Consider the following 17,223-nt stretch of genomic DNA (forward strand, 5'->3'; position numbering starts at 1 on the left):
TTAGAGATTTAAGTAATGTCAAATAATCAAGGAAGAAGGGAAAAAAAATAAATCATTATCACAGATCAGCAAACACAATTGATTCATTACCTTTTATCATAACAATTCAATACAAAAGCAGAAGGCTTCAAAGAAAACTTTATAAATAAGGCAATACAAATAAGATAAATTTCTACTGCAACTGCAAAATAAATACTAACTGCCAGCAAAATACAAAGGTTTATAGTGGGTTTTGCTCCTAGCTCAGAATCCAGCTCAAGTTTATGTTGCAGATGTTCCAAACATTAAGGAATTGTGTAGCTTCTTTATGGTCCCCTACAGTTCTAGATTCCATATCTTTTTGGACATCTTCCTTTCCTACCAAAGCACTTTTCTTCAGAATATAGAAGCTTTGGTAGGTTTGAAGTACTTCAAAAACACACATTTTATATTTACTCTTAATAAACCTACTGAGATTTTTCAGTAATGAAAAAAATATTAGAATTAGTGCAGACGAATCTTCCTCTAATATAACTTTACAGCCATACATAGCTGTAGGTACACAAGTAACTATTTTAAAGCTCTTTTACCATGTAAAGTTTCTTATTACACATGCATCACCAGATTACTTACTGAATACGACATCTGGATTTTTGTGTTTGGCACCAGTTTCACCTTTCCTTCACTGGTCAGGTTGACATCCACAATTCTATTGCCATTGTAACCAATTTCAAGTTTTTTGTAAGTCCAAAGGTAATAATCTTCCCCGTTTTCATCTGCTTCTCCAACAATACCTGTACAGGAAACAAGTTTAAGCATCTATTACAGGTATGCTTTTCAAAAATTATGTAATTATGCTTAAAAATATAGATTACAAAAGTTTTGGCAGCTATAAAATAATATTACTACAGTAAAAAGAGAACACAGAGACCTTATAAAAAGCGAACACAGAGACCTTATGTTCCTTCTATCAACTGTGATTGAAGGTGTGGTCCATGTATTGAAGTCACCTGCAAGAAGCCCTTTGCAGCGGCATTAAAACATCAAAGCACACAGCTACAAACATTGCACAAGCAACAAAAGAATTAGTAACAATTCCTCTGATTTAATAGACTTCTTTATGGACTTCTCACCTGAAGAAGAACTAACTGAACACAAATTTAAATTCCATGAATACAAGTGAGTCCCAGACTTCCATATTTTTTCATCTCCTTGTTCAGTCTATCCCTTCACTCACTCCCCTTCCTTTTCAGAACTCTGCTTTCATTCTCTGCTCCTCAGTTGATCCCCCAGAACACACTTTTTGCTCTCACTTGCACACAAGTTTCTGATAGTTTCCCAAAAAACACAGTTCCCGACTACTCTCTGTTACTTTCACTAAAAAAAATATTGAAGAAATCATTTACTTGAAGATTTTTGGTCACCTCCAATGTTGACCACTGCTCAGAAGCTCCTGAAACAGATCTCACTCGTTAGCCATGATTAAGTTATTTTTCAATAATTTACTGCAAAATGAATAATCTACTATAGAAAAATTCCAGAGAATGAAGAAATCAAGCAGTCATTATCTTTAAATGTTAAGAACACCATAGAGAAGATGACATACAAGATGGAAACCCACAATAAAAGCACCCAAGATATACAAAGACCAGGATGGGGAGAGAGAGTAAGTAGGTGAAGGACATGAAACAGGTTACAACAAAGAAGCAGGTGTGAAGGAATGGCACTTATGTGTTACATGCACTTTTATTTTTCAAGGAGGTATTTTCTGTTGTATTTTTCACTCATGCTCATCTGTCAGAATTGCCTCGTATATGCCACACGCATGAAGCAGTTTGCCAGTTTGTGCCTATGCCATACAGCCTAACACCTGGCGCACCATCTGTTCCCATGGCAGTATCCAGAACTGTGACACTACAGATCTGCACCGCTTAAAGGACATTCTGATCAACTGCTGCACCTGAAGGAGTGAACTCATACACTGCTCCATATACTTCAGGAGATGTCCTGAAACAGACAAGCCTAGCTACTCCACTGCGGGACAGCAGCACAGGAGAAAACAGAAAACTGAACAGTTTTATCTGAATGCACTTAAATAGAGTTAGCTGCGCTTTTCAGGTCAAAACATAAAGTGCAATCCTTCCAAAGCCTTCAAACAGCAGTGTGAAGTCATTAAGTCACCAACTACTAAGAAAGGTATTTCACACCTGGACATGATTGAAAGTAGAGTACTCCTTACTGGGTGTTCTGAGGGCTTCCTAAGGATAATGTCAAACATTAATGGTTGTGCATATGTCACACTGACTTTGACATTAGTAAGCCTTACTAAGGTAGAAAACCATGAAGAACACACATCATGAATTTAACTCAAGTTTTCAGGAGACAGAAGAGCACTACAAAACTATCTGGATGAGCCCAGAAAAGATGATACCCAGAGCCCATGTGTTTGTAAGCTGTAGCACTAGGAATGACTTCTAGCACATAGAGAGCACAATACTGAAGAACATTAAAAATAACAGATTCACATTAAAATGGATTTTTCAGTTTAGATCATTAAAATCGTAAGTTTGTGGAAAGTTTAGTAAGTATATTTGTTGTTCAGTATTTGAGCTGACAAAAAAAAATTCAAAAACAAAACGAGAAAAATTAGTCAAAAAAAGTTTTTGAGACCAGCCACACATGGTTCCGGCTTAGCATCCATCACCCTTGGGCAGTCTAAAGCTGCCGCCAATCTATGAAAATCTATTGCTTTTTTTCCCCCCTCCTCCTGAAAGGTCAAAAACATTAAAAAAAAATATTGTAGCAATAACTGTCATTCATGCATACTTTTAAAAAAGCCTTCCAGAAGTTGTCCAAGAAGCACAGTAAAGGCTACTGATTAATTAGGACCTTGTCACAGAGCTGTTACACACACTAGGCAAACCAGCTGAAAAGAACTAAGATGGTACAAGTCCTTCTGTCAGACACTCTAACATATCTCTTAAAAAGAGGTAAAAATAAAGAAGTAAGAGACTTCCTGACTAACAGATAAATAAAGCTCTAGCATTTCTGGCTGGGACTCAAAAGTCAGTCACTTTCTAAAAACAACTGAAATTGTAAGGAAGAGCTAAAAAAAGAAACCCAGCTTCTGTCAGAATGGAGAAATGATGGGTAGCATCATTCAGCATACTACTGATCAAAGGACTTCTACTATTAGGTTTAAATTGTATTTTTGTAGGTGTTGTGGGGTTTCATATCTTTCTCATAACGCAGGCAACAAAAACCTTACTGTAACAGCGTTTTGTGGTGCTTTTCCTTTCCCTTCAGTTTACATCAACAACAGGGAGGTTAGAGTGTGGGATGTTTGGTTGATCACTATTACTGTAAAGTACAGAGTGTAATGTGCAGAGCTTTCTTTACTAGGATTCTGACTAGGTACAGGGGAGTGACAAAAACAGAGAGCTTATGAGACAACGACAGTAAGGCCACATAAAACTGATACAACACACAAGCACTTCTAGACCAGATTAATAATACTCAGCAAGATCAATTTTAAGAACTGCACGGGAACATATGAAATAAAACCATTCCGTATAACCACTGACTGCACATGCAAAGCTGTTAAAAGCCACAAGATTACCATATAAGTAAATCAAACAGACCTTGTGTTATTAACACATTGAGGAACTACCAAAATAACACTGAGACAATGTTTTACAGAAGTTGTGATTCATGAACACGCTAACATGGACCTTATCTTTGACCTATCTAATTACCATTACTTGAACCTTTAAAAGAATTCAACCCTAAGAATTTAGTATTATTAAATCAGTAGCTGAGAAACAAAACTGGCTTTCGCTGCTTGTGTAGTTCGTTAGTACTTGTCACCCATCTCTTCTTTCAAAGCAATAACCCTTTAACTCATTTGTATTATTTGGTTACATAAATTCTACGTGCTTGTGAGTTTCTTGTAATGAAGCTTATTCATCGATGACTTCACAAAACCCACTAGCACAGTGGGTTGTCATCCTGTAGCTGCAATCAAGTTGTTAGTGCACATCACTCACCCCATATCGGCAAGTCATCAATATACATCTGGTACCAATAGTGATTTTTGATAGCATACACAAAGGCATCTCTTCTTCCTTTGTCCAAGTCAATTTCACAGTAAGTAGTCTGCATTACATCGTCTGAAAAAAAAAAAATAAAGCACTGTTAATGATTTATTAATGAGCTGGCTCAAAACGAACACAAACCAAGCAGATGGAAGAATGGGCACTGCTGGAGTCTTTAACTCCTCTTGGCTATGTTCAAGTAGGTAACAGAAAAGGACATTTAGAACAGAACCATTAAAGCAATTACACGACTGTTCTTGTAATTCTACCTTTCCATATGAAGAAGCTTCCCACTGACTGGATAAGGAAAGGTTTCAAAGTATCCTTGTGCTATTTTACCTGCACAGGATGAAGATCCATTTGCTGATGGTAGCTTTATCTGGACATATAGATCCTGAGAACACTTACTTTAACAAAAGCTATGAAATTAATAACAAATAGATAAAACTATAGACAATATTCACTCTCCATTTTAATATTTCCAGGCTCATTGACTGTCCCCATCGGCACTAGGAATACTGTTCATTATAAAGTAAAGTATTTTAAAGTTCTGAGCAATTTCAAGAAGATAGCATACAGAAAGAAACAAAGCAATCAGGATAAAGATAGAAGAAAAAAATACAGAAAACAAAAGTAGGAACAATGCAAAGAATGCACAAGAGGCTGCATTTGGAAATTAAAAAAATCCACCCCTTCAAGCCAGAAAGTTATTTTTCAGCGTCTACAAATCAGAAGCAATGCGGTTAACAGCCATGTTTTCACACCTCAATTTCCTTTTCAAGAGAAACAGAACAAAAGGGCTCATATCTATAAGAACTCAGGCAGCAATGGATTTAGAGATAAAAAATAACAGCTGCTTCTACGTGAATATTTTGCTCTCCAAATAGTAAAAAATAAAGTGAATGTAAACAAATACCAGCTTCCAGCTCTCTCCTTTGTTATCACTGAGAACTGGGATCTATCCCTAGTAGACAGTATTAATTTGAGCCCCAAATAAAGCTCTATTTGGTGTCAAAATTCAGCTTACTCAAGCTCTCCTACACACCACTACGAAGTTTAACAAGAAAACAATCACCTATACAGAAAAAAAAAAAAAAACACTGATAAATAGAATATTTCCAACTCAAAATACTATCTCTGATATCAAGAATTTGTGAAAACAAAAGTATGGACAGTAACTCCGGTCAAGCAAATCTAATGGCAAGACAGTAAGAAATCAACCAACAGCAGTCCTGCACAGTTGGAGTAATTTCCTGTAGCCCTGGAGAAAATAGTGCCACTGGCTATTCTGGACTGGATGCAACTCCTTCTCCTATTTCCTATGGAAACATTAACATTTTCCATTTTTAGTTCTTCCAAGATGTAACGAATGCATTCTAAGTCTCATATGTACACTGAAGAAAAAATTGTTTTTCCAAATTGACACATTAGACAAACATTTTACTGCTCTGAAGACATTTAGAAGGCTGGGAACAAAGAGAAAAACAAAATCATTCAAGCCAGCATTCTGAAGCATCTGTGGGTTATGCCTTCAAGATCCATACAGGTACATTCAGGAGAGGAAAGCCACTAAAGCTGGCACTACAGTGGGAAAAGACTTCGAAATCCAGGCCTCAATTTGCATTTATACCACTGTTGAGCTGCATCCTATCCTTTTTGGACGACATTAACAAAAAATAAAAAATAAAAAAAAATACACACAACCAAGCCTGTCTTTGGCATTTTTTCACTTTAACAGGTTTTTGAGTCACCTTGACATTAGTCAAAGAACAACAAAAAAAAAGATAATGCCTACTTTCTGGATTTGTTGCTAAGTAGGGATTAATTTTTTCCATAATACTTGGCATTTTATTTTCCCTCTCTAGCAGTTTCATGCTATAATCAAGTAACACACAGCCCCTTTCTAATGTTAGATCTTATAGTATTCTTCAACACAGAGAGGTTCAACACACACGAATTAAAATAGGGTGAAGTTACTTCAAAAAGATCAACTGGTAGAGCCTGTTAAATGAAGCACTGCAGAGTGCCAGAGCCTGAGCTGGGGAAAGCGGTATGGGCCAGGTTATTTTTAAGCAGCTCTCTCTCCTGCCTGTACATTCACCAAAAAGCCACACAAACAGCTGAACCAGCACACAGGAAGGGGAGCAAGTGCTACTACTAAAATAAAATCACATGAACTACACACATATATACTCTGTTGAGAGACTTTTCCCATTTTAGCCTGAATACAGCAGCCTTTGTTTGCAGTTATTAACTAAAACAAATCTGGCATTAGATTATAAGACAATGCCAAGTTCTGCCGTGGGCTTTCAGACCCTAGGATTTTGCTTTTTTGCTAACTGAAATGAGCCATTCTGCATCTAATATCTAATCCTGGGGGATGTAAATACTGGGTTTTGCTGCTGTAAAAAAATAAATAAATAAATAAATAAATAAAATACTTTGAAACATCATTTGAAGGGAAATGATGGCACTGATGTCCGACCTAGGCTGCAGATAGCAGCATGTCACCAAAAAGCTGCCGTCCTCCATTTTTGTGGATTTTTCCTTCCAGCATCTGGAACACCAAGAAGCCCTCACAGCAATAAAACAATCAGCTGTTGATCAACCATGTTACAAGTTAATCCAGTGCACACACACGAAAAGCCAGTAGAATTATTCCAAACAACCTCATTTAATTCTTGCAAAACACATGCATGATTTTAACAGCAGACATTTCACTCTCAGCCACACTACGCAGTCCAGGTCCTCCCGCCTCCCCTAAAACTCCTCCAGGAAGCCAAAGGCAAAGGGAGCGAGGAGAACTGCGCCAGCCGGCAGGATCGCTGAGCTGTGATTCACAGAGCTGCAGCATCACTTCAGTTGGAAAAGACCTCCATGATCATCAAGTCCAACCACCCACCTAGCACTGCAAAGACTACCACCAAACTACGTCCCTAAGCACCACAGCCACACCTTTTCAATACCTCCAGGGACACTGACTGAACTATTTCCCTGCGCAGCCCGCTCCAATGCCTCACAACCCTTTCAGTGAAGGCATTTTTTCCTAATATCCAACATAAGCCTCCCCTCGCACAACTTAAGGGTGTTTCTTCTTATCCTATAACTTGTTGCTTGGGAGAAACCTTTTTTATTTTTAATTACAGGACAGGATTAGACAGCTACACTTAAGCCCACTGGGTGAAATGATTAAATAAAAGTAGCTTAGAAGGTCATTCAGCGGCTGTGGAAGCAACTTTATCAGACCTTGAGTTTTGCCTTTGTTAGATACTTTTTAATCCAAGTTATGGTTGTAAAAGGAATGTGAAGTTTGAGACTGATACTGTATAGTGCCTACCTCATGGATGCCAAAGAGGTAACATGTGCAGGTTCACTAACATCAGTAGTACAATAACAAAGTTTTACATAATAATGAAAGCAAAATATATTAACAAAAGGAGGTACACTTACACCAGATCTCAAATTTCCATAAATCTGATCTAATTAGGATTCATTCAGATGCATAAACTAGACATATAAACCATATAAAGCCCTCTACCTGCCCATCTCCTAGTACACTGAACATCACCCTGAAGACCTGTCACATTCTCTAGAGGTGACACAGAAGAGAAGTTTTGGAAAAGGAGTTCTTACTCAGAAGTACAGTAACTTAATAACATTTCTAAATAAGTGCAAAATTTCGGTATGTTAAAAAAATCCTTTCCCCTTTAAATTCATCTCTAATTGGTAATGTACTAATGGCAATGTCAAACAATAATTTTCTAATTGAAGCTGCTATGAAGGCAATGTTCAATATGTTTAATAATTCACTAGGTCTCAGGTGTAACGTGTAGAAGATGTCAATTGAAATGCTTGAATAAAGAACTTGACATATTACATGGAAAACATCATTACTCTAGATTTAGCTTGACAAGAGAATTAAGCTAACCAAAACCCTAAAGGTTTATTACAAGGTAAGCGTGTGTTGTTAATTTACTTTCTTCACAAAAATATTTATACAGATTTGAGACCTACAATAAAACCCCAACACTGTCCATATTTGTAACCAAAGGGAAATCCAGCTATCCTGTATGGCCACAGGTGTCCTTTCAGATGACATCTGCAAATGCAACAAGGAACACTACTTCATGGATTCCTGGTTACCCTGTAGATCTGTCCCACCAGTCACCACTGTGAGCATCCAAGTGCAAACCTCCCTTTCTGGCAGGATACACTCCTGCAGAGCCTTGATTTTGCAGCTTCTTATTCTGTTCCAGAAATACTGACAAGCTCCACTGATTCGACTGACAGTTTTATTTATCCAGTCTGTAGTACTTCAGTTACTGACAGCTGCATCCTAAATAATCCTTTGAATGTGATGAACAAGATGCAGTTTCACATTTACCTGTTACTGCAGTCAAGTCAAACTCTGATGACAAGAAAGGAACTCATTTTTATTTGTTTTTAAATTAAAGTTCAGTCACCTTAGTTCAACTTATTTTTGTGTAAGAAAACAGGTGTTATGTACCTTTCTTCCAACTGTTAAATGAAAGTTACTGAAGCAAGCATCTTAATTTCTTAATTATTGAAGTCTTTTACAGAAGTATTTGAGAATTATTCACAGAAGAATGGATTTGCCTAATGCTTTGCTTCTGCATATTTGTCTCAGAAGTGGCAGAAAACATTCTGGAAAGATAAACTACATAAAATTTCATGCTATAAGGTGGTTAGAAGAGGAGGCAAAAGATGAACTGAAAATTTCATCTGTTTTATCTGTTCTCAGGAAGAACAAGAAGATTGTGCTTCACAAGCCTAACCCAGCCTCACTGCTGCACATACTTGCGATACAGCAGAGGCTCGAGCTTTTTTGCACCTCTGGAGAAGAAACTTCTCCAAGCATCTCAGCCAGCTCCTGATATTGAATCAGTCCTTCCCTCAATATCGTCTCAGCACTTCCACTATAAAAACAGACTACTAATTACTACTTCCAGGTCCATAAGGAAAGAGGCAGGCCCAGGACAGACGTGCCAAGCATTGAGAAGCAGCCCAATCTGCTGCAGTAGTCCCAGGCTTGCACTGGCAAAAAGTTGATAATGACAGGGGAATAAATTAGTCATGGCTAATGATCAGAAAATAAATCGGGGGAAAAAATGGTGAAATAAACCTTACTTTGTTTTAGGAATAGGATGGAGAAAGTGCCACCACTCCTAACAGTATTTATGTCTTTTCAGTCTGGTGCTGCATCCAGGGAGTACACTTGTCCCTGAAATAACACAATCTCTTCGCAGAGATGTAGCAATTGGAGGCAGCAAAAAATTAGACATAACCAGCTGTAAAAATAAATATTTATCGTATTCTGTCAACAGAAGCTTTGCTTAATTTTCACAGCCACGTTGAACTGCTGCCAGTTGCCCTCTGTTCTTTCCAATTTGTTTCTGAACATATTCTATGAGCTCTGACATGAAAGCTATTTCCCTCACACTGATTAAAGTTTTCAGCAGGCTACAAATCTTGCAGATCAGAAACAGGAATATTTTCTACTGTTTGTGCAGGCACAGTTCAATTCTTGAAGGAAAGATTCAACTCTGAATTCCTTTAATACAGAGATGCAATCACTTATATCTTAAAACTTTTTGAAGTGTTCGTGATTTTAACCAACTTTTTCTTTTTTACTTTATTTATCCACCTTACAACACAAGTATAATCAAGTCTCTTATTTTGGAGATGCCAAGTTTAGGATAAAACTTTTGCAACCTACAGAAATTAAGTCCCATGCAAAGACCGAGCAAATGGTCAGACTTGAGACATTATGCTTACATTCTCCATCCAGTTAAGCATTGTTGATGCAATGAAGCATAGCCTTCAAGGTTTAAAACAAAAAGTATCTAAGATGCATGCACAGACTCCCAAATTGGATTAAATATATAAATGTTACATTCAATATACACAAAATGAATCTATTGTTACTTATATTGGTACTTATAGCACTGCCAGTTACAGTATTTGGAAAGACTTTGGGTACCAAAGAACACAGACCAGAGAAGTTCTGCAGTAGAAGTCTCATTCAATAACACCAAGAAATAGATCTGCAAGAAATTGGAGCCAACGTGATAGCACAGAAGTATTTGCCAAAGGTATTTAAAACAAGGCAGTAAACAGACAGACGTAATAATTAACTTATTAGAGAAGAACTTTGAGTTCTTGAGTACTTGCTCCTCCTTTCCAATTGCTGAGGGTTTAGAAGTATTCAATGTGACAGAAAAAAATTGTGTTGTCAGAATTGATAATTGCAGAATATTAATTCCAGTAAATATACTTTTAATCACTCATATGCAGAAAGCTTAGTTTAACTCTATAAAACATAATCAGTTATTTCAGAAGCATGCATCTGCTGCAAGCACCTTCCTTAAGGGGCGTTGTAAACTTTGTAAATTGAAAAGCAAACAGGAGCAGGCAGCCTTGCAGGGCATTAGAAGCAACGATGAGAAAGCCACTCAGTTGCTGGCGACAGCAGACTTCCAGTTCTTCTAACTCAAAAATCAGGTTTTACGGGCTCATTTTTTTTTAAAAGCAACTAAATGCGTTTTCAATTGCTCACCTTTAAATTTGATGTCAAGACCACTAAATTCCAATTCAACTCCTTGAAGTGCTTCTCCTAATGTTTCATGGTAATGGCTGATGCTTTTTTTTGATCCCACACAGAAAGGGAGAGAGAAGTACTTGTATGTTTCTTGGCGATTGTGGTAGGGTCCAACTGTATTCATCCATAGAACAACTTCCTCTTTATCTTGATACTGAAAAATAAAGTTATTGAGTTAGATGAGAAGCCCAGCAGCAATAAAGATATTCTAGAATCTCATTCATGTAACTATCAAAGCAGGACACTCGATCACAAGCAATGGTTTCATTTAAAGACAGCCTGGTGATTTTTTTTTTTTTGGGGGGGGGGGGGGGGGGGGGGATGTGACAGAAGTGATAGGACAAGATTTTCAGCCGGCTTTCCTCTAAAATATTTAGCTGAGAGACTACCCCTAAAGTATCAGAAGAGGGGAATTCATAACACAAATTTGAAAGAGAAGCAGAAGATGCAGTGAGACGAAGTGGAGAAAAGCAGAAGCCTCAAACATAAATAAACTTTTTATAAGTTTTGGGGCAACATTCATCAGTCAAACGCAAAACTCTATGCATTTCCACTGAGACACAGGAAGTATCAAATGATTTGTTAAACAAAATATTAGCAAGCAAATCAGGCAATCTACCCACGGTGACAAGTATACTTTATTTTCCTAAAATGCAACTCCTTTTCATTTCTGTGCTGGCAGGAATTACATTCAAAACTCCCAGAAGCACGCAACGCCTTACAGGAAGCTCTAAAACTCAACTGTGGCATACCTACAGTAGCCAAGAAACAAAACGGTCAGACAGAGGGACTGTATCTTGATACATTTCCAGCATGCTCACAGTGAAAAACCAGACCAGCCAGGCATCTGGTGGTTGCCATGAAATTCTTTGTGGGAACAACCACCCTTAACTTTCCACAGCTTCTGTCAGCCAGTAAAACATTCCTTGGCTAGGAGCCAGTTTGTTTTTTTTTTTTTTCCAATGTAAGACCTTGAAAACAGTCCTTAAATCCATTCGTCTATCAATATTCCAATACTGCCTGAATCCAAGAGAACGAAGTGATTTGCAATCGCTACTTGCACTACATCTGACTGCATGTGAACGAGGTGCCAGGTTTGCCAAATATTACAAAGCCTCAGCCAACACAACTCCTTCACCTACTGTAAGTTCAACAGATGAGGAGGCAGTGACCTAACCGCTCAGGCAGAAAGGAAATACTTGTAGCTGTACACACCTCCAAACACGCTTACCATACAGATCCCGATTATTTTTAAGTACAGAAGAATAAAGTACTATTTTAAGACCAATTTACAAATGCCAAACACACTGGAGAAGAAAAGAAAGTCAACTGTTAACTAGCATTAACTATTTCACAAATCGCAACTGAAACACTCAAGGCAGCTCTCCATTTCGCCCTAACAAATGAGTGAAGGATCTTCACCTCCACTTACTCTGAATAACCACTGTCATACCAACAGGTTAACCCAGAAATAATTAGCTGCTCTTGGGATGCAATAAATTCTTCAGGTGAAGTGTTTAAAAGCTGCAGTCAAAGATTTATACAAGCATATTTTGTGAAATAATTTTATTCTTTTAAACAGATGTCTCCTCAATTACAAGCCTCATCTTTCTTCACAAAGATGCACTGTCTCATGTGAGTGATCACGAAGAAATTTTCGAGACCTTCCTAATTTCATTCTGAGCAGCAGCCGAGGTAAAGCACTCATCAAACCCAGCCGTGAAAGGCACGCACATGCTGCGGAGCAATTCTGAAGGGTAAAGAACATCAGTAAGGGAGAACAGAAAAAGTAAAGAGCACAGCAAGAGAAAGTAGACATTCCTCCTCTTTGCCAGCAACCAGAAGGGTTATACTAGTGCAGCTCATTTGTCCAACTTCCAGCAGAGGCTGGGAGAGAAGGAAAAAAGGAAATTTAGTTCCAGCCCCCTCAGCAGCAGATAGTGGAATTGGCACCACGGTACTGCCTTTAGCTCTTGCCAGTGCAGCAAGGGACAAGTTGGTCCATACCTCTACCTCTTTCCTGTTGTTCTGCTTAGACATCTTTTGCTTCTCCCTCTGGCAGCTGCAGAATGTATTTACAGCCCTTTCTCAAAATAGTCCTAGCTTGTCAAGCCCCCAGTCTAGCATTATTCCTTGTAATGCAACAGCTTATGTGCAAAGTGAGCTATGTCTCTGCACATCCCTCAGTAAGGGAATGTGACAGCATTCGTAGCTCAGTGAGTTCATCTGTGACAGCGCCTGGAAGAAGACAACGCTGACCGCTGTTTTACTCAGCTGCTTGCTTCTGGGTTGCTTCAGAGTGAGTTGGGAACCCTCCATCCCAGCACAGCTCAAGAGGAAGTTGTGCAGGACAGCTACACCAAAGAACAAGACACGTCAGCCTTCCCAGGCTGTACCTCACCGACATCAGCTACAGCAATTCACAGTCCCTCGGGTGCCCCCACTGCCCTTCCAAACCAAAAGGGTTCCAGTAAGAAAGACAAGCCTAAGTGCCTTCAGTCTGAATTTGGGGGGGTGGCGGCTAGTAGAAAAATCAAATGGATTTTCTGTTCTCTGTATTTGCTGGATTATGCTCAATTATAAGGATGAGCTTTCAGGTTTAAATGCGCCTTCCTGTTAGCCATCTGTGACCTCATTTAAACAAAATATGCAAAGGACAGCTAGCAGTGTCTAGTACGGCACGTCTTCCACCCCGGCAGCTGAAGTCCCCAGTTATAGGCAGTGAGCTTCCCTCTAAAGAAAAACATAGAAGTGATCAGAGACACACGAAAGGAAACATCTCTGCCATTTCAAGGAAGTCCACACCTTGGGCAGCCACAACATCGCACCTTCAAATGTCTAATGAAGCCTATCTTCGTCCCGCAGCCCAAAGAACAAAGATAATAATGGCAGACCGCTGAATTATCTTCTGGAGCTCGGTTGCTTTCCCACATCAGAAATTTGTCCATCCATTTTTCTCTGCAATGTGTATTGCCAACCTTCCTGAACCAAGTTCTTCTTTTACTTCATGGTTTCCTGTTGTATAAAACACATCTTCCCTTGGCTGCAGAAGCCCTGGCAGTCAAGGGACAGGCAGTCACAAAGTCCCAGTGAAGCCTATTATCACTTTCTCACTCTTTAAATAGCAGAAGATGCAAGAGGATGTATCCGTGGCTAGTTCTACAACCCTTTTTTTTTTTTTAAGTGGTAATGTTATTTGCTGGCAGGAAACTCAGGCCTGCCAGTGTTCAAGGTTTTTTTTTTTTTTTGCATTTTGCCTTTACAGTGTCAAAGTGCCTACAACAAGTAATAGTGGCAAAGCACTTACAGGGAAGCAAGTCTTATTTGGACGAGAGAATCTTCTAGTACTGTTCTGTCACCGCTATACGACGACTCCTCGGGTTGGAGAAGCACCATCTTTCATCTTGGCAGAAAATACATACTGAAATAACTGTTCTCGTTTCACCAGAAACCTGCCAGCCAGACACACTAGACAAAATGATCAAACAGAACCCTGAAATTTTCCTTTTTCTGTTCCGATATTGGCCAATGAACAACTGTTTGGCTGTTCCCTCTGAGCTTTGAGCACAGCAGAGCAAATCAAAATCCTATAACTTTCTGTTAACCCTAACAGACAAGTCAGCAATAGTGCATAGTCCATACCAATAAGATAGGATGAAGAGTCTAATGATATTTTCTTAACAATTGTTATACAGCAACATAAAACCTGCGTAACCAACTGCAAGTGTGACAGATGCCTTCTCTTCTGCTACACAACCAGCAAGGAAATACTGCAATTCACTGAGATTCCTCCAAGCCCCAGAAGACAAGCAAGCAGTATCAGGAACTCCCTATCAATACAGGCACAGAACGAACAAAAGAGGAAGTCAACTACAATGTGCGAGAACACCCACGTCAAGTGTCCAACAAGTTAAATTCACCAAAACTAGGCGTCTTCTTAGGAGACTTAAATGGAAACTTCTTGCCCCCGTTACACATACAGCAAGTGCTTTTAAGTCACTGCTTGACCCGTCATTGCTACAGGTCCTCTAAAAAAGAAATAAACATTCTGACAGCCAGGTGGTGGAGGACCAACCTGCGCCTCAAGCATAACCATGTACCAGCTACAGCCACCACCACAGCTGGGGACCCATCTTCCAGGGCAGCATGGGATGGTCCTGCCTGTGCAGAGATCTTGTACACGTGCAGGCCACAACTGCCCTGAGCCCATCCCACCTGCACCAAGGCAGCACGCTGACATTCCAGTCCCCTGCTGAATATTCAACAGGCGTGAAGCCGGCACACTCTGCACTCAAGCGCCGACTCCCATTAATTGAGAGCACAACTACTGAATGCTCAGGTCTGCGTGCCACCTTGAAGCTTACTGCAAAGACAACTTCCATACACCTGTATGGTTTTACAGCCATTCAAACACGGCAATGCTGAGACCACCTTCAGCACAGGACACATTTCTTTCTCGCAGGGCACTCGCGATCTGGAACACAATTTCTCGTTCTCTTTGCACAACTGTAGAAATTAGCAGAGAAGCCCTAGAAATAAACAATTTACCCCATAAAACAATTAAGTCAGTAAATGAAAGGCTGCATAAAACAGTATAAGACTGGTAGGTTACTGATCTTTTTAAAGCATTAGAAACACTTTACAAAAACTGCTGGAGGCACAAAGAGGATTACAATTACCAAAACTTATGTGATGATTCAGCAGAATGATTCCAAAGCAAGACTGTTCCCTTCAGATACACTGCAATTTTACTCCTTTTCTCAGGTTAAAGTTTGGAGTGAGGTTTCCCAGAAAGCAGTGCCTGAAATACTAGCACTTATTTCAGGGAAAAAAGGACCAACGTTATCTGCTACTGGCAGAGCAAACCTGCAGAGCAAAAAGCAGGGCAGGAAATAATAGAGGCAGCAAGTAAGACTCAATCAGCGACTAATATCCTGGGCTTCTAGCACCCGGTACCTTGGATATTCTGTCAGGCATTGTCATAATGTGCAACTGCAGTTCGTATCCACAGTCAATTAAGCTGTGGATTTCAGCCTCGTGCTCTCCTTCAGATGGAACAAGTTATTTCTAGCAACATCTTCATGTTTCCTTATGACTTTTAGAGCTCACCAAAGCATGGCTACAATGGTACAGCAGCACAGCCCGAACTCCTGTACAAGCAGTCCTTTCCTGTTACCCTTCCTAGACACACGGGGCTGCTCGGGCACACCTCGTCCTGCCTCTGTGACACTCCTTCCACCTCTTCAAAATGGAACCGCAAGAGCTTCAAAAAGGAACCAGGCTGCTCTGCCTGTCTACATGCAGCTTTGTTTGCAAAGACGTACTTTACCTGCATGGAAGTGTTTCCTACAGCATTTCTCCAACAGACAGTTTACAGACACTGTACAAATTTTGTAACTTTGTGTGTTAATTTTAAAGAAGATTTACAGTCTCAGGGCTTTAATGTAACTCTATCAGGTTGAAAGTTCAAGAAAAATACTGTTCGCAGTCATTACAAATTAAGCCTATGCTGAATATCAAAAAGCTATCTTGTATTTATTTTTCACTATTTGTCATTTATTTCCATGCCTACAAAGCATTAATAACTAAATTGCAGCAATATTGACATGCTACCTACTCCCTAGACCATTCCAGCAAAACAAAAGCCTTCAGGTATTGCAGAGTGTTCTTATAGTTTATCATCAACTCCACCACGTCTGGTAACAGAAGCCGTGAAAGCAAGGAGCACACAGAAGCCAACAATCCTAAACCAACAACCCTGCCCCAGCAGGATCAGATGGCAGTGTGATAAGGCCACGACAGCTCATCGCTACTCTCGCTTCCACAAGCGCACAGCCAAGAGTCAACAAATGGAACAATTATCAGGATACAGGCAAAAAGCAGTTCTCCTCAATGTCTTCAAAAATGACTTGGATGTAGGCCTAGAAGGTGTTCTGAGTATGTTTGCAGATGACACTAAACTGGGAGGAGCTGCTGACTCCCCTGAGGACAAAGAGGCCTTGGAGAGAAATCCTGACAGACCAAAGGGCTGGGATATCACCGACTGTATGAAGCTCAACAAAAGCAAGCGCTGGATTCTGCACCTGGGACGAGACAACCCTGGCTGTATGTAGAGACTGGGGGATGAGAGGCTGGAGAGCAGCCCCACAGAGAGGGATCTGGCAGTTCTCATCAACAGCAAGCTGAACAGGAGTCACCAGTGTGCCCAGGCAGCCAGAAGGGCCAGCTGTACGTGGGGTGCTGAGCTCTGCTCTCTGGGGACAGCGACAGGACCCGAGGGAATGGCATGGAGCTGGGACAGGGGAGGGTCAGGCTGGGGGTTAGGGAAAGGTTCTGCACACAGAGGTGGTCAGGCACTGGGACAGGCTCCTCAAGGAAGTGGTTATGGCACGGAGCCAAGCAGTGTTTGGACAACACTCTTGGATAGTTTGTTTTTGGGGTGGTGCTATGTGGAGCCAGGAGTTGGACTCTGTGATCCTTGCGGGTCCCTCCCAACTCAGGATATTCCGTGATATTCTCTGACGTGACACA

The 17,223-nt window shown here is 40.0% G+C and overlaps 1 protein-coding gene across 1 annotated transcript in view; it reads right to left on the bottom strand.

Annotated features, from left to right (window-relative positions):
* The window catches only part of LOC137859952 (transmembrane 9 superfamily member 3-like), a 43,940-nt gene that overhangs the window by 24,819 nt on the left and 1,898 nt on the right, over positions 1-17,223 (bottom strand). Inside the window, 3 exon segments of the mRNA XM_068689616.1 lie at positions 613-773; positions 4,026-4,148; positions 10,651-10,846. Of these exon segments, the coding sequence (XP_068545717.1) occupies positions 613-773; positions 4,026-4,148; positions 10,651-10,846 (480 nt within the window).

Source organism: Anas acuta, chromosome 7 (assembly GCF_963932015.1).
Source record: "Anas acuta chromosome 7, bAnaAcu1.1, whole genome shotgun sequence".
Taxonomy (NCBI): Eukaryota; Metazoa; Chordata; class Aves; order Anseriformes; family Anatidae; genus Anas; species Anas acuta.